We start from the raw sequence: 20950 nt of genomic DNA on the forward strand, positions 1-20950 counted from the left end.
TAAGCCCCAAATTCAAATCTTGACTGAATTTTTATTATTGTTATTGTTGTTGCAATGTTCTTTCCTAGTATGTTTTTGTAATTGTGTACCAAATCATCCAGTAAGTTAATCATTTAAACAAAAAGTAATTAAAGATGATCTAATTATTCAGAAAATGGTTATTTTATGTACTATGTTATCTATTTTATAACATATAAAGTTATATATATTTTGCCACAATTATTTGTATTTTAGAATAATTTTTAAAATTTTATATGTATCCTTTTCAAAAATAAAAAGATAACCCAGTTCAGAAGGTAAGAGATTGGAAGAAACATTTCTCCTTACATATAAAGAGTCAACAATCAAACAGAAAAAAGATATGCACCATCATTAATCATTAAGGAAATGAGAATTAACATCACAATATATACATCTAGTCACAAGGATGGATAAAATAAAACAGTCGGTAACAAATGTGAACAATGAGGTAGAAAAGTTGGAAACCCCACATATTGTGGATAGGACTGCAAAAGTGATACACCCACTTTGGAAATCAGATTAGCAGTTTCTCTAAATGTTAAAAACAGTTATCATATGATACCAATATTTTTATTACTGAACATACACTGAAGAGAAGTGAAAACATGATCATACAAAAACACAATATAAATTATTTGTTCATAGCAACATTATTTAGAATAAACAGAAGATGGCAACAATCCATATGTCTATGAATGGAGGAACGTATAAACAAAACTGGGATATCCACACAATGGAGTATTATTTAGTCATAAAAAAGAATGGAGTACTGATTTATACAACATTAATTTCAAAATATTATGCTAAATTTAAAAATCCACTCAAGTGTGACAGTGCACATCTGTGGTCCCAACACTTTGGAGGTAGAGACAGAAGGATCCCTGGGAGTTCAAAGCCAGTCTAAACAATATAGTTGAGTTCAAGGTCAGCCTGATACATAGCATGGTCCTATCTCAATTGTCCCTCAAAAAAGTAAACGTAAAAGGTCAGTCACAAAAGTGATCTCATTTTCATAAAATGTCCAAAACAGACAAATTTATAGAAACAAAAACTGGTTTAGTAGTTGCCTTTACCAGGGAAGAATGGGGTAAGAATCTATTGATGGGTATAGAGTTTCTTTTGAAGACGATAAAAATGTTTCACAAGTAGATAGTAATGATGTTTGCACAACTCTGAATACAGTAAAAATCACAAAATTATATCCTTTAAAGGGATGAATTATCTAATACTGCAAGTGAATTATATCTTAACAGTGATATTTTTCAAAATTAAATATATCTTTGCCATAGAATAACTACCTTTGTACCTTTTGACTGGGTCTCATTATGCAGTTTGGGCTGGTCTTGAACTTACTATGTTGCCAAGGCTAGCCTCAAACCCACAGTGATTCTTCTACCTCACCCACCTGAGTACTGAGATTACTGGCATGCACTACCATGCCCATCCTGACACATTATTTATAATAGGGGAAAGAAGCAGTAACTGCTAATAGTTTATAGTGGATTATTAATAAATTATAGAGGCCAGGGATTTATCTCAGTGGCATAAGGGCCTGCCTGGCAAGTGTGAGGTCATGAGTTCAATCCCCAATACCGCAAAAAAAAAAAAAAAAAAAAAAAAAATTTATAGTACCTCCATATAGTAGCTATTAAATGGGGAAGGTCTGCAAGAAGTATTCAGAGGACAGAGTATTTAGTGTATTCTGTGATACACAAAGATCAAGCACACATACATGTTTTTCTATAGAAATGAAAACTAAAAATGAACTTCTGAAGCAGGAAATTAGATGACTGGGGGCATGGGAGTGGAGATGAGGTCAGCTTTCCACACTATTCCCTTGATATTTTAATGAGTTTGTTGTTCTTTCATAAGCCATGGGATAATAGGATAGGAATGGCTTCTTTATGCATTACCTATCTAAAGAAATGAATGATTGTTTAAAAGATTATAGTCTTAAGATCCTTTCATATAGTGCTATTTAAAATGAAAAATGGGGCCAAGGGTTTAGCTTAGCAGTGGCACAAGTGCCTGCCTGGCAAGCACAACATTGTGAGTTCAATCCCTGGTACCAAAAAGAAAAAAAGATGTGAAATCATCCATCTAATTTTGAAAGTTATTGTGGGGGAAATGGTGCCTAATTTGTTTGTGAAACTGTAAAGAGCAGTGTGTTTTCAGGAATTAAGAGAAATACTATGTGATTTTTCTTTCCATCTTCTGAGGTTTGGTTCTGGGTGTCTGGTTCACTACTACCAGCCCAAACTGCATAATGAGACTGAATCAAAAGGAAAGAAGAAAGGAAAAATGGAAAAATAAAATTTAGGTAAGTCATTCCTCACTTAAGCAAATATATCAGAGAATAAATACTATAAAACTGGAATGCTTTATATTTATTTCATATATTGATAAATATTGGCAAATTGCCTCCCAAATACATTGAACTCACTCTCCCACCAAAGTCACTGCTATGTAACTACCAGCTTCCCAAGACAAAGTAACAGACTTTTTTTTCTTTTTGGTGTTTTAAGACAGGGTCTCAGTTTTGAGTGCAAGCTGGCCTTGAACTCAGTGTCTGGCCTCAAACTCACAACATCCTCCTGCTTTAGCCTTCCGAGTGCTAAAGATTACAGGCATGCACCACCATGCCCAGCTCAAAACAGCAAACTTTTTCATCTGATAATCTGATATGTGAAAAATGGTATGTCACTGTAGTGCTAATTTGAAATTTACTAAACTTAAGTAAAGGTGATATAATTTAACTATCAATGTCACTTGGACTTATTTTTCAGTGAGCTATCAGATTTTGTCCTTTGTCCATTTTGTGTTGGATTTACTGGTCTTTTACTTAATAATTTAAAGGTCATACACAATGTGTGTATGGGTACAGCAATTTTCCTTATGCTGTCATATGTATTACAAATATGTCTCCATTTTTTAAAATTTAGCCCATAACACCTTTAATCTGCAAAATTTCTAAATTTTAATCTTACAAACTATATCAGGATATTTATTTATTTATTTATTTATTTATCTATCTATTTTATTTATTTATTTTTGGTACTGGGGATCAAACTCACGACTTCGTGCTTGCCAGGCAGACACTTACACCACTGAGCTAAATCCCTAGCCCTGTATCAGGATTTTTAAATGGCTCTTTTGTATTTCTGTCATGTTTTAAAAAGTCATTTATATTCAATTTTTATAAATAAATCCTACATTTTTCTTTTAGTATTATTATCAATTTACCATAAACATATATGCAAATTTTATTTAGGATAAAGTTTAAATAATACTCTTTTCAGGGGTTTTTGCTCAATGGTAAAGCTCTTGCCTCCTGTGTACCAGGCCCTAGGTTCAATCCATAATACTGGGAAAAAAAAAAAAAAAAAAGAAAGAAAGAAAGAGAGCTTCTCTAACCCAAATAATTAAAGAGACTCAGAAAAGCTATTGTATTCTCCACTAAAATCCAACACAGTACTCATTCAGACAACTGACATTTAAAACCCAAGAAAATTCCCAGCAGATTAAAAGTGCTAGATCACTTCAAATATATCCTGCTCAAGGTTAAACAGTTTCATAGTCACTATATTTAGCCATTCCCTAATGATTTTTCCAGATAAAATGTTAAATTTTCAATTTGAGATTTCTATAACATGCCTAATCTACTGTTTAACATAGTCTTTCCCTCAACTCATGACTGTTACAATGAAATTTTACATGCCCTAGGTACTGAAAGACACAAAATTTTAAAATGATTTCTAACAAGAATTCCTTCTAGAAACCATGTATACAAGAATCAGATGCTTATTACTAATTTACATAATTCATATATGATAAAATTGATATAATTAAAATTTAAAACTTTAACCCTTCTTTCATGAAGAAAATTGTTATAAGAAAAATGTGATCCATTTGTAACCAAATGAAAAATGTTAACTTACCATATGTGGAGCACTGATTGTTGCTTGGAAACCTGTAAAATAAGAAGAGAACTACTGATACAGTCAGCTGTAAAAACATACCGAATATTTCAAGTAGTTCCTTTCCTAACATCCATACATTGTTTTTCACAATTCTTTTTAAGTTTTTATAATCTCAAGGAAACAAAATTTGTTAAGAGTACTGAAAAACAGCAATTAAAATTAGAAAATACAATCATGCCAATAACTAATGTGTTCATCGAGTAAACTAGTCCCCATCATTTCTAAAATTTCTTATGTACATATAATTAGCTAAACAAGGAAGAATTTTAGTAAGTTTAGAACTGGTAGGGTTTTAAACTTATTTTTTCTTCAGATTTATAAAAAGATAACACTTTCATATGTCATTAGTATGCAAAATCTTTACAAAATTAAACTGTTTCATATTTCTGACAGGAAAAAAACCTAGACAATCAAAGTAGCTTAAGAGACTAATAAACTGTAAAATCTTCATAAAACTAAACTGTTTCATATATCTGGCAACTTTGGAGGAAAAAAACTCGAAAAAGTAGCTTAAGAAACTAAACACTGCTTCAATTTGTCGAGCTACTCGACAAAGTAGCTTAAACTAAACACTGCTTCAACATTAACATCCACTATTAATTCATACTGATTGTTCTTAGTTTTTTTTCCAGTGTTACTTTCTCAAAATTTATTTACCTGCTTCTGTCTCTGAAGCAATTTTCACTGAGCGGTGGTAGCAGGTGCCTTCGGGGTTCAGAAGCTCCCCAGGATCTTCTTGCTGACTGTCACAGTGCTTCAAAAGACAGCATGGCAGCTGGTGGACAGAATCCTGAGGCACTTCTAAGCCTCAAAGGCGCCCACTGCCAAGGCTCAGCAGTTCAGCAAAACCTGCTTCAGGAGAAGGAGTTAAATATGGAACTTTCTAGAAACAAACACAAGCCCAAAAACAGGGCAAGTAAAGCCAAAAGCCACTAACAAATATACTTTATTTTCTTTACTGATTTTTAAAAATGGGTGCTTATGTAAGAGCTCAATATTAAGACCTGGACAGAAAATTTAACACTCATCTAAAACAATCAGTTTTCTTTGAAAGTCATTTTCTCACTGAAATACCATTTTTTAAAAATTTTTAACTTTTTAAAGAAAATTTAAAATTTATATTATTAAAATGAGTATGTCGGGGATTATGGAGTTCAAATTTAGCAGGGCAATAATAGGTAACTGTGTTTTGTGTTTTTAAATTACAAACATTATAGAGTAACTAAAAATGTAGTCTTTTTAGAAATCTAACACATACCTATTGATTGTGGAGAATCCATATAAGGGTTACACTTTGCATAATGGGAACGGTCTGTAGCCAGCATCACTTCAAATACTTTATCTGTCTTGATGATTCCATTTTCTGAAATGAATGAGGCAAATATTTTAAGCAAACAGTGACATCAGATGTATTATAGAAATATGACTCTGACGCTTACTAATCTCCACTTTAGAGATTGGACTAGAAGACAGCAAGATTGGAAATCACTGCAACAGTCCAGGTGATGATAACCTGGTCTTTAATGATGATACTTGGGATGGAGAAAAGTAGGATGTGACTTATATTTAGTAGGTAATATATGCCCTGACTGACCGGATTTGAGGGTGGGTATGAAATTAATGGTTGAGATAAGCCATTCAATGGTTTGAGAAATCTTGGGAGAAACATTAGATTTAAGGAGGAAAAGGTAAGTAAATTTATTCAATCAGGGACCATGGATGACACAAATCAGATAAAAATATTCATCAATCAATTGGATATATGGATCCATGGCTGTGGAAAGAGATCTAGGACACAGATACAGATTTCTAGTCATATAGAAGGCAATTAAAGTAGTGAGAGTGAATTTAAAGTGTACAGAAAAACGAGAGCCAACATTTGAGATATACAAAAGCACATGGAACCTTCAAAGATGATTCAAAAATAAAAAACAGCAACCACAGAGGAAGAAAAAAGACCTGGCTGGGATAGTTATAGAGCCCAAGAAAAATTTATTTTTCAAGGGAAGCAAAGTCAATAATATATACCATTTGTCTGTCCCAAAAGCTAGTTCTTTGAGATTAACTAAATGTGAAATTTCAGTAACTATCATGATATCATGCATAGTTATTATTCAACAAACCTCTTATTTACTCCTACAATGTTTCCTATTTAATGCACACAGTAGTGCTACACACATAGGATTACAATAAACAAGACTGCCTACTTCCTGTCCTCTCAGATCTAACATCTCTAAGATTAAATACATGTACATCATTTTAACAATCGAGAAATAAATTAAATTTTTACCAATATATATTTTGCTTAATTTGCTATATTATGAGTAACTTTTAAAATGAGACTACTTCAGTAAAAGCATCTTGAGTAGTTTAAGATATTTTGACAAACTAATTTAATTTATTCATTAACTGTGGATTTTTAATTTCCAGAAGGTAATGGTAGCTATGAGAATCTGAATTTCTTCATATAGCTATTTAAAAAAACCTAAATGCAAGATTAAGAAGTGGTACAAACAAAACCACATATGACCAACACCATCACAATACTAGGAAACAAAGAATACCCAGACTTCAAATTACCTGTAAATAGAAAAAGAAAAAACAAATTGCAACAAGGTTCTCCCTACTGCTATAGACCTGTGAGTATACAAAGCACAAGTGATAGGAGCCAGGGTTAAAGCTCTCAAAAGAAAAAAGTAGAGAGAAAGAAAGCAAGAAAAACAGATGAAGTACAAATAAAATAACTTCCAGAAAGAAGTACAATATTAATAAAACACCATAATACCTAGCAGAAGTCTGAGATTTGGAATTCGAAGCACTGGCTACAAGAAGAATCTTAAAAGTCAGTGAGTCAGTGGGCACAGTGGGTGCACATCTGTAATCCCAGTACTCTGGGAGGCTGAGGCTGAAGAATCACAAGTCAGAGTCCAACCTGGACCACTTAATGCCTGAGTGAGATCCTTGTCTCAAAAGATCAAAAGCAAACAAAAACAGCTGGGAGTGTAACTCAGCATTAAGGCCCTGGGTTCAATTCCCAGAATCACCCCTACTGCTCAAAAAAAACTTATCACCAAGGATACCAAGACCATTCAATGATAATAGTGACCCCATACACACAGTCTTGGAGACTGAACCCAGGATCTTTCCTCTAAGCTACATTCCAAGCCCATTTTTGTTTTTTTATTTGGTTGGTTTTTGTTTTGTTTTGTGTTTTGGTACTGGGAGTTTGCAGGAATCAAACTCCCGACCTTGTTTTTTGTCACACAGGCACTATGCCACTGAGCTAGATCCCCAGCCCTGGTTTTGTTTTTTTATTTTGAGGCAAGGTCTCGCTAATTTGCTAAACTGCTCAGGTTAGGATTACAGTCAAGTGCCATAGTGCCTAGCACTAACACAATGCTTGTTAACTCAAAGAAAAGCCCTTTCCACATTCAGACCGTTCTGCATATCAGAAAATTTCCATGTATCAAGATAAAATAAATCTCCCTTTTTATAACCCACTCACACAAACCCTTGGATTGCACTCAGAAGTCATAAAACATGTATTTAACTTTCTAGCCAGTCTTATTTTTTTCAGGTTAAGCAACCTCACTACAACTTCCAATTATGTTCATCAAGTTTGGTTTGGTTTGTTTTGGTTTGGTTTTGAGACAGTCCCTCATTATGGAGTTCAGACTAATCTTGAACTCACGTAGCCCAGGCTGGCCTTGAAATTGAGGCAAACCTCCTGCCTCAGTCTCCTGAGTGCTGGGGTTAATGGTGTGTGCCACCACATCTGGTTATTATTTTTTATTTATTTACTTTAAAGCAAGGTCTTATTATGTTGCTCAGGCTGTCTTCAAATTCAAGATTCTCCTGCCTCAGCATCCCAAGTATCTAGGATTACATTAATATGATATCACATTCAGGTTGTTTTTAAAACCATCAGTTTTTAAAATCATCATCATACTCATATTCACTGTTCTATAGATAAAGTTTGGCATTTAAACACTGCTCAAGGTACATTCTAAAACTAAAAGTAAAAAGAGCACTTCTTTGAAGATAGGCAACATACTTCTATCAAATTTATATAAGATTCTCTGGCTCCTTCCCTACTCTGTACATACAAAAATGTATATGAAAGATGATCGAAAAATGGTATGTTTTAATTTTTACAATTTATTACAAAACGGTAAAAACGTTACCATTTATCACCCTCAAAATATTCCCTTGCTTTGAATACAGGTACACCATCATTCTTGGCCACTTTCTGAAGGAGTTCTAGAAGTCTGTCTTAAGTATCTTTATGAGATGTGGTCAAAAATACAGTGAATCGGGGGCTGGGGATTTAGCTCAGCGGCATAAGCACCTGCCTTGCAAGCAGGCAGTTGTGAGTTCGATGTTCGATCCCTGGTACCAATAAAAAGGAAAAAGACAAAAAAAAAAAAAAAAAAAAACAGTGAATGTTGCTACCAAGTGCAACCCAGTGGAAAATCAGGCTTGTAAATATATTACAGTGTGAAAAAAAAATATTACAGTGTGTCCTCATCCAACTCATTGACTGATCAGAAACTATACAACTTCCTCAAAGTCAAAATGACCACAACAGATAAACATTTTGAATCAATCCAGGACATTAAGGAAGCTGTAACAGTGCAACTAAATTAAGACACTATTTTTGAATTTTCATAAAAATCTACTAAAAACTTTTAAATTGTTCTTAATTATGATACCAATCATTAAAAACTGAACACATCAAAGCTTAGAATAAAACTTTATTAGGCTCTCATCATGTGCTTCCCAAAATCTTCACCACAAAATTACTTATTTTTGTCCAGGATTCCATTTTGGAAAATTTCCTAAACAAAAATACATTACTAAGTTGTTAAATCATTTTCCTATTTTTGGTAATTTCTGACATATACAACAGGCAGCACCCTGAAATTTTTCAATCAACCAGCAAAGACATCTGCTGTTTTACTTTGCATGTAAAACCTAATTAGAGGTAAATGTGTAACTACATTAGGCTTTTCTAAATCATGAACAGTTTGAGAAATACCCATACTCAATCTGCCTGCAGCCTTTGAGTCCATGACTCTCATTAAATAATTATAATAATGACTAATATTATCCAAACATGCAATTGACATAAATGAGAAATCAGGAGGACTCAAAAAGGTGAACAAAGGTAACAGAATGCAAGATGTAAACCAAGTAATAAAAAGCTTGAAAAATTAAACTCATGTAAAGAAGCTACATGTTTCTCTTCCCAACTTGGGTAGAAAGAGGCACAGAGGATAAATTAAGTTTTAAGAAAAAATGAAAATACAATTCAGGAGTCATAATTTATAAATATAAAGAAAAGTGTGATATGCTTTCAAGCAACTAAGTGTAACAAAGGAAAAACATTTGACATTTCTCTTTAGTAGAGGAGCATGTGACATTAAACATACAGCAGACAGAATAAACTCAGTGCACTATGCAGTCCAGCAAAGCGCTGACATGGTCATAAATATCAGTGAAGGCTAATGATTTTCAACTTCTAAAGTTAACGAAGTGCAGACTATTTGAGAGGCTGACAAAGAATCTGAAGTTCAAGACAACTGAGCAATTTAGCAAGACACTGTCCTCAAAGGCAGATGTAATAGAGAATACCTATAACCCCAGCACTCTGGAAGCTGAGGCAAAAGGAATGCTGTGAGTTCCATAATGAGTTCAAGACTAGCCTTAACTACATAGTGAGACCCTGTCTCAAAACAACTAATAATAATAACAAGAACAATAAAGGCCTGAGGATGCAGCGCAGTGGTAAAGTGCTCCAGTATCAAAAATAAATAAATAAAAACTGGGTAAGGTGAGGCTGAGGCAGGAGAATCAAAGTTTGACCCCAGCCTGGGCAACATAACAATTTAGCAAGATTATCTCAAAATAAAAAAGGGCTAAGAAAGCAGTTCAGTGTAAAGGTTCAATTCCCAGTACCACCAGAGAAAAAAGTAGTGAAGTTTATAAATTATGGAACAAAAAATAGAAGTATGTAACTCAAAGTTACAAATGTAGGGCTGGAATATACTTCAGTGGAAATATACTTGCCTAGCATGTTCAAAGTCTTGGGTTGAATCTCAGCATGAAAAAAAAATGTACATAACCACAAAAGAACTAAAACTTTTACTATAATTATGGGAGGGGGTTATAGTATACAAAGCCTTATCTATCTTGGCATGTCAGCAGATGTCCAAACCTAATAAACCAAGAAACAACAGCAAAAGAGTATAAATTAAAGATAATGAAAATGATCACCAGAAAAATGAGTAACAGATGAATAGAACAAACAACTGTTTATATAAATCCTTTTTATACTTTCTCTTTCAACTGTGTGCACATACTACTTGACTTAAAATTCATCTTTTCAATTCTCCTAACCTCTTCCCACTGCAATGGGAAGTTCATTATTATTATAAATGTACAGTAACAGATACTGCTCACATGCACACACTAACACACACACAATTAGCAAGATAGAGCTGGGACTCCCTTTCTTTCAGTGATAGAATTTTAAGGGATGCATTCTCTAGCCTTCCTGTATTTATGCATGGGCTGCAATTAAGTTCTTGTCGATGGAACATATACAGAAATTATGTATGCAACACCCAGAGGATGCCCTTAAAAGAAGTATTTTGTTCTTTTCTCCTGTTCTCTCCGCCCCCCCCCCCCCGCTGGAATGGTAAACTATCTTCAATTTACTGCTTCAATTTACTGCTGGGAAACAGCAGAGCAACAAGAGATGAGCCTTGATCTCTGACACCATGGAAATACCATACATAGAATCCCTTAATGGCTTAGACTTGCAGTGTTACAGGGAAAAGCTTTGGTTTAAACTATTTTTCTCCCAATACTGGGGACTGAACCCAGGGCCTTTGTACCAGTCTGTTTTGTTTTATTTTAATTTTTGTTTTGAGATAAGGACCTGTTAAACTGCCCAGGCTGGGCTGAAACTTGCTATCTTTCTGCTTCAGACTTCCAGAGTGCCTACATTATAGGGATGCCTCCCAACAAGCCCAGATGTTATTTTGGTCTTTATCATAACAGCTGAACATGTAGTACAGTAACACACAAGACATATAAGGAAGAAAATGAGGCTAGTCTGAAGAATAGGAGTGGAGCTGGAACACAGGAGTGGGTTATATGGGACATTAAAGAGTCCTGAAAGCTAAACCTTAGGTGTTTACACTTAATACAGTAAACATTTGGATGCCTGAACAAACTGACATAACAGACAGCAGCATAGGAGATAAATCAGTATGATGGGCAGAACAGACCTGAAGAGAGGAAAAAAAAAAAGAGAGAAGTGTTGCAAGCAATCAGACATCATCTGCATCACTCCAAGTGGGAACTCAGAACCTTGGCTGGGATACTGCCATAGTTTAGATCTGGTATATTCTCCCAAGTACACATGTGTTGAAGGGACTGCAACTTGGTGGTACTGGGAAGTGGTGGAAACTTTATGAGATAGGGCCCAGTGAGAGTCTTCAGGCCACCTGTGGGTGGGAATTGCCCTTTAATGGGACTGTAAGACCCAACCTCTTCCTCTCTCACTTTTTGGTCAGGAGGTGAGCAGTCTTCCTTTACCACACATTTCTGCAATAATATTCCACCTCATCACAGGCCCAAATGACCAAGAAATCCCCAAAATAAACATTTTCTCTTGATAAGTTGACCATTTCAAATAGTTGTTATAGTAAGAGAGAGAGCTAACACAGGTGGTATTAATGAAAACAGGACAGGGATGGTTATGAAAGTTATTTTTACAAGTTGCTGAGTTAATATGAGGCAGTGTGAAAGAATCAATCATTATTCCAAAAAAAAATTTTATCTCAGAGAATAGAAGAAAAGAAACAATTGTGGCAGAAATGAAAAGCTGGCAGTCAGTGTTAGTATAAAGCAGATGGATTTTAAACTACATAAAAACTTTTTCTAAACTTGCTACTGTTACATCTCAATAAAAGAAGTATTACCTTATTAGCTTAAGACAACAGCTGGTAATCATTTACCCTGCAATTCTTTTTGACTGTCAAAAAGACATTAATAAAACTTTCACCTTTCACTTTCACATCCAAAATGATAGGCACAACAGGCTTTAAAGCTTGAGACATTCTCAGTACAGAAAGTCTAAGAGGAAAGGCTGGGGATTTAGCTCAGTGGCATAAGCGCCTGCCTGGCCAGCATGTGGTCATAAGTTCCATCCCGAGTACCACAAAAAAAAAAAAAAAAAAAGAAAGAAAGAAAGTCTAAGAGGAAATATATTTAAACGCATACTATAATCAAAGAAGAATTTTATGTGGGGCAAGTTATGATAAACCACATTATCTAAGTACCAGATATTATTTAAATATGTACAATATGTCTTTCAGCTGGATACAGTGGTATATGCCTGTAATCCCAGTGCTGAGGTAGTCTAAAGCAGGAGGATCTCAAATTTGAGCCCCACCTAAGCAACCAGGTGAGGCCTGTCTTTAAATAAACTATAAAAAGGGTTAGGGGTTGTTCCTTTACTTGCTTTTGCTACCTTCTATCTTCCATGAACTGTTGCCCCTCTGCTATGTGCCACCCTGCATTGTAGTCAAGTTGATTATGGACTGAAGCCTCTACAAATTGTGAGCCAAATAAACTTTTCCTCCTATTAAAGAAAAAAAATTGGGCTAGGGATATATGTGTGTATATATATTTATTTATTTATTTATATGTATATAAAACAGCCTTTCTTTATATCTTAATCACTCTCAATAGGAAAAAAATAAGCTGTTTTGACACTATTTTTCACAAAGAATATGTTCCTTGGACTTTTTTCATCTCTAACAAACTAAAATCTTATGCAAAGTTCAAAAATGTAGGTAACATTAGATGTTAACATTAAAATGTTAATTTCTAGTTTGGAGGGTTTTTTTTGTTTGTTTTTGGCTTTTGCCAGGCAGGCACTGTGCCGCTGAACTATAACCCTGGCTAAAATGTTAATTTCTGTAGCGTGTTCGTGAAACATACACATACTCCATAAGCATTATGTAATCCAGTGGCTCAATCATTTGCCTGGTAAGCATGAGGTTGTATGTTCAATCCCTGGTACCAAAAAAAGAAAAAACCAAAAAAAAGCATTATGTAATTCATAATGTTATTTTTTTAATCGTGGAAATTTGGATTTGGAAGGGTCCCTGGACATCTACTGTATATCCAAACCTGATGACAAAAATCCCTTCTGCAATTACAGTGAAATAGTTAACCACTCTGCTTCAGTATATTCAATACCAGAAAATAGTGTTTTTCAATAGTCCTTCCACTATTTGTTAAGATAGCTATGTGAATTCTTCCTTATAATGAACCAAAAATCTGTCCTCTACTGTCCTGATTTAACCTTCTTCTAAGATGATATTCCTTCAAATATTTACACACCATTGTTACCTAAAAACTCCTCTGCTAAACCAAACAACTTCAATCCTGTCAAAGTAATAAATAACATGTTGACTCTCTTGTTATTTCTTCATCCCTGTCTAATAATCTTTGGTTTTTCACTGCCACCCTTAAAGTATGTCAGTCATAGCAAGCCTCAATACTAATAAAAATGACATGGGAGCTGGGCATGGTGCACACACCTGAATTCCCAGCACTGAGGAGGCAGAGGCAGGAGAATCGTTACAAGTTTGAGACCAGCCTAGGCTACAAAAGACACCCGAGAGGTGGAGGGGGGGGGGGGGGGACGGACGACTACGCTTGTATCCCAACACTTGGGAGACTGAAGCAGAACATAGCCAGTCTTATACCAGCTTGCAATACACATACACATATTCACATACAAAAATGTTAACAGTACAACGATACCTTGCCCCTCATTCAGCTTAGGAGATAATAAGAAGACTGTAATACAACGAGGCATCTAGATCTAATGTGACCGAACAGAACTTTTATTTAATTAATTTAATTAATTATTTAATTAGCTTTAATTAGGTCAAATGTAAATGGATATACATTGACACTAAAATCAAAAAATATAAATTAATTCTTATTCAATGCATTGTAAGTTATTTAGTTTATATCAGTTAGACTGACTATAAGTTAAAACAGATATTTTCTCCATTTTAAATGAAGATCTCTTAAGATGGCAGTGTGCTCGGGGCTGGGGAATTAGCTCAGCGGCATAAGCGCCTGCCTTGCAAGCAGGCAGTCGTGAGTTCGATCCCTGGTACTGATAAAAAGGAAAAAGACAAAAAAAAAAAAAAAAAAAAAAAAAAGATGGCAGTGTGCTCAGTAGTACAGCACTTGCCAAGCTTGCCTAAGGCTCTGGGTTCAATCCCCAGCACCACTAAAGTAAATAAACAAGGCTCCAATCTCTTAGGATTTTACTAGTTGGTTATATTTACCCCAGGTGCACACAAAAGTAACAGAAATATTAAGACTAAATGCTTTTTTCCACTAGCTATAATGGCTAACAATTATGCTCTAAACAGAGTAAGAAATTTTCAATTTATTTGCAAAAGTAAATGCTTTTAGGACACAAAACTATCAATTATCATAATTTGCACATATCTAAAATGCCTAAGAAGGTCTCTACTTAAATATCTTATAAGCATCTCAAGTCTTAACTTAATTTCGCAAAATAAAGTTCTCATCTCCCACTGCTATCCCCGCCAAAAACCTGCTGCTCCCTACTACTTTCAGTTCAGAAAATGGCAAAGCTTTCCATGTTCCAGGGCCTCAAACCTTGGTGTCACATCTTTGTCTCTCATCTTCAGCCCATATCTCAAGTCCAAATCTAGAAATCGCTATTTTGTTTGCAGGGAATGCCAGTCCCTCATCTCCATCTGAATGGCTTGTTTCTTCCCCTCCCTCAAATTCTGCTCCAGAGACCTCAGGGAGGCCTTCCCCGCCATCACAAACTGTGCTCCACTTAGGAGGCTGAGGCAAAAGGATCACATAAATTCAAGGCCACTCCAAACTACAGGGCGAAATTCTGTCTCAAAAAACCAGAAAAAACAAAAAAAGCAGGGCTGAGGATTTAGCTCAGCGGCATAAGTGCCTGCCTTGCAAGCAGGCAGTCGTGAGTTCGATCCCTGGTACCGATAAAAATGAAAAAGACAAAAAAAAAAACAAAAAAAGCCAGAGATACAGCTCAGTGGCACAAGCGCCTGCCTGGAAAGTGCAAGGTCTTGAGTTTGATCCCAGTAGCAAAAATAAAAAGAGAAGAAAGTTTTAAAAGCTGAGCATGGTGGCACACCGAGAACTCGCTGAGGGAGGAAGATAACAGCAAATTCAAGACCAGCCTGGGCTACAAAGTGAGCTTAAGGCCAGCCTGTATGACACGACGAGACTCCGTCTCAGAAAAGACAAAAAAAAAAAAAAAAAAAAAGGAAAAGAAATATAAGAAAAACTAACTGTTTAATAGGGTAGGTTTTTTGGCCTACAAAAAAGATTTTTAACCTTTTAGATACTATATTTTATATACCTTTAGATACTATATTTTATATAGTATCTAAAACAATTGTTAACATTAAGTGGATGGTATGATGTTTAAATCTGGAAGTTAAGAGTTATCTTTCACAAAACTTCTTATTTAGTTACCCTTCCTCTAGGAAACTACTTTATGTACTCCTGCTACCTACAATCCTCCTAAATTTTACCATGGTTTACAATTAAAGTAAGAAATAATATATTAAACACATTCCTTGGATTAAGTAGCCTTGTAATTATTTTTAAATTAATTTGTTTTTATCAACAATTATGAATCCATAATCATAAAATAACTTTTCATTTCTGTAGACCTGTGCTAACCTTAACCATAACCATTAGCTACATGTAGTTAATTAAGCGTAAATAAAATTCTAGTTCTTAGTTGTCCTAACCTCATTTCAAATGCTCAATGCTATAGGTAGCTAGAAGCTGCCTTGTACAACAGCAGTTCTACAGTGCAGAACTGCTACAGAATTTTTGTAAAACTTTATGCTAATGCATAAAACCGAGTTAACTGAAACATTAGCAGAACTTAATCTTGTAACTTTTTTTTTTTTTTTGTCGTCTTCTTTTTTATCAGTACCAGGGATCCAACTCATGACCACGCACTTACAAGGCAGGTGCTTATGCCGCTGAGCTAAATCCCCAGCCCCTTTTTAACTTCTTTTTTTTTTTTTTTTTTGTCATCCTGTAATTTTAAATTCTTTATAGCGTAATTTAAGAATATGTTAGAAATACAAATTACTGAGCTTCAAGCATCTATTTTAATAAGCTAATCACAAGAGATTCTGAAACATGCTGAAGACTTAGATTTCCTGTTCTAACTTACTAAAAGACCAGATATCACACCACACATGGTAACACATTCCTATAATCACAGTGCTCAGGAGACTGAGGCAAGAGTCACCAAAAGTTCAAGGCCAGCCTGGGCTACGTAGTGAGTTCAAAGCCAGCCTGAACTACACAATGAGACCCTGTTTCCAAAAAAAAAAACAAAAACCAATAGATATCATCACATAAGTCAGAAAATTACAAAAAAAATCTACATTACAGTCTAAGCCAGTCTATAAATGAGGTATCAACTATGAAATCACACCCAACTTTTTTCATACCCTCTTTTACTTCTATTACAGTATCCTCTGATACAGGGGGTAGAGATTTAGCCCAGTGATGCAGTGCCTGACAAATTTGAGGTCTTGAGTTCAATTCCTAGTACCCTTACCCTGCAAAAATAATATCTTCTAATACAAAAGAAAAGCTCGGTAAATGTTTTCAATAAATTATAATATTAAAATTAAGTAAATTATGAGCTTATCTTTTAAAAAACAGTAAAACCATACTTTGCCCCATTTTCCAATTTGTAGATTTCACTTCAATCTCAACATAATCATATTTCCATCTTTTCCTACAGCTTATTTGAAAGCCTTTAATTTAGAGGGCAGATGTAGTTTAGTGGCAGAGCACTTGCTTCATGTGTACAAGTCTCTGGGTTCAAATCCCCACTCCTACAGAAAAAAAAAGCAAGGCTGGAGATTTAGCTCCATGCCATAAGCGCCTGCCTGGCAAGCACAAGGTCATGAGTTCAATCTCTGGAAGGAGAAAAAAAAAACTCTTCAGGAGGAATACACACAAAAGAAAAAACAAGAAGAAAGTATTTTTAAACTGTGCCAACTACAATTTTTACACATGCATTTTATATTTGTGTGTGCATATATATATATATATATATAAAATGCAAATTGAATCCAAGGCCCCACTTATCCTAGACAGGTGCCCTACCAGTGAGCTACATCCCCATATGAATATTGCTTTTATAATAAATAAGTAAAAAAGAAATTATCTAGAATTACCTCACCAAAAAGTTTAAAGTTGCACAAGTGTAACAAGAGGCTAAACAGTTTGAGTACTCTAGCTTCCTCTTACCAATCACAGATCTAGGACAGAGCTAAAGAGTCCCATTATCAGCAACCATGGATGTTAAATATTTCTTATTAAATTTTCTGACACACAAGAAAACATGTTTTGCTGGCCATGGTGATGCATGCCTGTAATTCCAGCACTCAGGAGGCTCACAACATAGTGAGTTCAAGGCCAGCCTAACCTACATAGCAAGAACCTGTCTAAAAAAAAATAAATTTAAGGGGCTGGGGATTTAGCTCAGCAGCATAAGCACCTGCCTTGCAGGCAGGCGGTTGTGAGTTTGATCCCCAGTACCGATTTTTAAAAAATAAATAAATTTTTAAAAATATATATATGCTTAGAAATTTTAGCTAAGCATGGTAATACAAAACATCAAAATGATTACAACACTACTGGGAAGATACCTAGTCTTGGCTTATTGCACATTTGGCCCAAAAACGTAAACACTTTTAAAACCTGATAGATTACAAATTTCTGCCAAAGCCCTGTGTCTACTGTGATAACCTACTAATGGAAAATTCCTTAGTCACAACTCACATATTGAACATTGTATACTTTAAGTAGTAGGCACTTAAATCATGTTAAGGAAGTTTATAAAAAATTTTTACAACATATTGAACTTACGTCCACTTCATGAGCAATGAAATCGTACTTCATATTATTGCCTCAGTATATAAATGTACAAATATCCTCCCATAAAGTGAGTGGTGGTAATGGTTGACAAGTTTGACATCTAAACACTCTTCCTTACCTTGTATTACTAAACAATGACACAATTTCCACAGTTCATGTATTGCTTTTAAAATGTTAAATGAATATATTAAGTGATAACCACTCCTATGTATTTCTCTCATTAACCTTTATATTCCTACCACAGATCTAGGCATACAATGGACACTTACTTAGCTTTTGTGGAAAAAAAAGGAATGGATTCTAAGATCTTTGAGAGGACACAAAAATTGTTTTTTTTAAACAGTGGCCCAAGCCCTTTACCAGGTTACAAATGGAGTTGACAGATGAGGCAAACACATGAAGAGCTAAATATCACTGCACAATTAAAATTATCGCTTGGCAGTATATAATTATTTGCAACGATAATGGCAAAGAGAGTTATAAATTGTGACCAGAGTGAGATCATTCTGGACTTCAGTCCCAACCAGTGAGCAGCAGTGTATGTTAATTTAAAAAAGAAGTGACACAGCACTCATTGCATCTTAAAATTATCATCAGAGGAAAAAATACAATAACTAATGAAAATAATACCAAAAAAACTTCCATGTAAGGTTTTTAAGACCTATGGTACCAATGAAAAAAGTTGAACACTCCCAAGCGTAATTGTTTGCTGGATTCAGAATCTCAGATGGCTCCACTATTCCAAGTCTCAGGAACAGCAACCCCTGGGCCTCTGTTTCTCCGCCCCCCAAGGAGCTTTCCACCCAAACAGCCACCCGAGAAATTTCTCCTAGCATCTGCAATAGCTATACTCTCATCTTCCTCTCCCTCCCCTCGCACATATCAGTGGCATCTCCCTCTAAAGGAAAAAACAGAGGGCGGGGGAGGCAGAATCAGAGAGAAAGCTTGCAGTGAGGTCGCTTGAGGAGGAGGAAGGTGAGAAAATGCGAGGACCGAAGATGGGGTTCTCGGTGGCAACCCAGTTTCTAGGAATCCAATCCCACACCTACCCCAAAGTCACGCCCCTCGCCTGTCAGGCCGCAGACACCGCCCCACCACCTGTCCCGCATTCTATGCCCTCACGCCCTCGGGGAGAAGAACCCCTCTGCCCCCAAATCAATGGCCCTTTGCTCATTTTCTCTTCTAGTCCGCGCCGCCGCCAAGTGACAGGTCCTGGGGGGAGGTGGGGACGACTGGTGCAACCACACGCCGGACCCCTCCAACAGACACTGGGGTGCAGACACAACGTTCCGGACAGCCCAGGGGGATCCAGTCCAGGCCCAGCCTACCCCAGCTGGCCCACACTGGGCGGGGGTGGCACTTACTGCGGAGGTTGTGGATTAGCTCCGAGTGGCTGGCGCCGCCGGATTTCCAGGCCATCGCTAAGCACACCCGGAGCAGGTACAGAATCACCTTCAGTGCGGCGACGGTGCCAAGCAGTTTTCCCAAGAGTGAGACCACCTCCCACACGGTCACCGCCCCGCTGGCGTCCCCGCTGGAGCTGCCGCTTTTACTGCCGTCGCCGCCGCTGCCGCCACTGCGCGCTCCCGGCATCCCCTGCGGCACGCATGCGCTCTGTGACGCCGCCAAAACGGGTGCGGCCGGGTGGGGCCGGAGGCGGGAAGGCCTGTGGCCCCTTCCCAGGCGTGTTCTGGTGGCTCTTGTGGCTGCCTGGCGACCGCGGGAAAGCCGGCTGAGTCAGCACAGCTGCCTCCGCGTGCCCCTTCCCGAGGCCTCCATCTCCGCACCGCCTTCGTACTGCGGCTGCTAGCACAGTGGGCCGCCGAGCGCGGCAGCCGGGTGGCGGGGCGGAATTTTTTGCGGATACTGTGACTCCGCAGTCGTCGCTTGGTCAGCTGTTGCAAGCAGCAGATCTGCTCCTATAGCTGTCCAGATTGTTAGACGGTAGTCTTCCTCCGACCTGCCTCATCCAACCCTGCTAATCTAATATTCAGGTTGATTGGAGTAAGACTCCCAATCAAGGAACTGGTATCATGTTAATAGAGCCCAAGGGCAAAGGCTGTCTCTAACCTGACTACTCCAACATCCTGCTTTGTGACAGGCACACCACTGGTTAAGGAGGCTTTGGGACCCTGTCTGTTCTCAACTTGTAAAGTACAAATTCAAAGTGGAAGACTACCAGGACATGGAGGTGGAGTGGGGGAATAAACTTTGCTGATTTAGAACAAGACAAATGTAAAGAGCTATAATTGGTTAAAAAAAAAAAAAAAAAAAAAAAAACAACCCACAGTATCCTATGCTGAATATTTTAGTCTCCCAAGGCAAGTGTGTGTTTTATCACTTAGTCTTAAAACTGAGGAAAGCTTTATTTTCTTTTAGCTCTTCAGGATCATGAGAAGCAGAGAATATTGCTGGTTCCTAATTATTGAAGTTGACAGAATCCAGCCATCTTTTAGTCCAGTAAACTTTCAGAAAGGATGTGTCAAAACGTCTATGCTGCTACATCAGAAAGCCATTTCCAAATTCTATTTCTCAAAATTTTTATCAAATGTGACATAGCCTGCTTTGGCCCAAAATAAACAATTACCTCAACTCTAGTCTGTGACGATTAAAAAACCCACAATGCAAAATACTGCTTTTTACTTTGATGTTAGGGATGTAATTGTCAGTTTAGACTCTAATCCATGTTACAGTTTTTGGTTCTATGTCTTTATGATTTCTTGATGATCTTGAAACCTCCGAGAAAACCACAATAAACCATTTGCTTTTAATTTCTGAATAAAGTCTCTTAGACTTCATGTGCTCTTAGTTGTTTTGAGTTAGCCCATTTTGTTTACATTTCTTACTTGCATTTCTACATGTAAGCTGCTGCATTTGCTCTCAGTCACTTAACTTCAGTTGTGTATGGATAATATCTTTGGTGT

At 36.5% G+C, this 20950-nt stretch overlaps 1 protein-coding gene across 4 annotated transcripts in view; it reads right to left on the bottom strand.

Moving 5' to 3' along the window:
* Positions 1-19885, bottom strand: part of Pcmt1 (protein-L-isoaspartate (D-aspartate) O-methyltransferase) — a 60571-nt gene extending 40686 nt beyond the window's left edge. The window contains exons 1-3 of one of the 4 annotated variants that reach the window (XM_063233013.1): positions 19391-19885; positions 5260-5364; positions 3960-3991 (exon numbers count right to left, since the gene is read on the bottom strand). In XM_063233013.1, the coding sequence (XP_063089083.1) occupies positions 3960-3991; positions 5260-5364; positions 19391-19619 (366 nt within the window). In that variant the 5' untranslated portion in view covers positions 19620-19885. Of the gene's footprint in view, positions 1-3959; positions 3992-4658; positions 4851-5259; positions 5371-19390 lie in introns of those variants that run through there. The other 3 variants (XM_013148831.3, XM_003466378.5, XM_023563587.2) reach the window with 3 other exon arrangements.
* Between the last annotated feature and the right edge of the window lie 1065 nt (positions 19886-20950).

The sequence above is a fragment of the Cavia porcellus genome, unplaced genomic scaffold, assembly GCF_034190915.1.
Source record: "Cavia porcellus strain 051 isolate PalLab524CR breed Dunkin Hartley unplaced genomic scaffold, mCavPor4.1 scaffold_22, whole genome shotgun sequence".
Classification (NCBI taxonomy): Eukaryota; Metazoa; Chordata; class Mammalia; order Rodentia; family Caviidae; genus Cavia; species Cavia porcellus.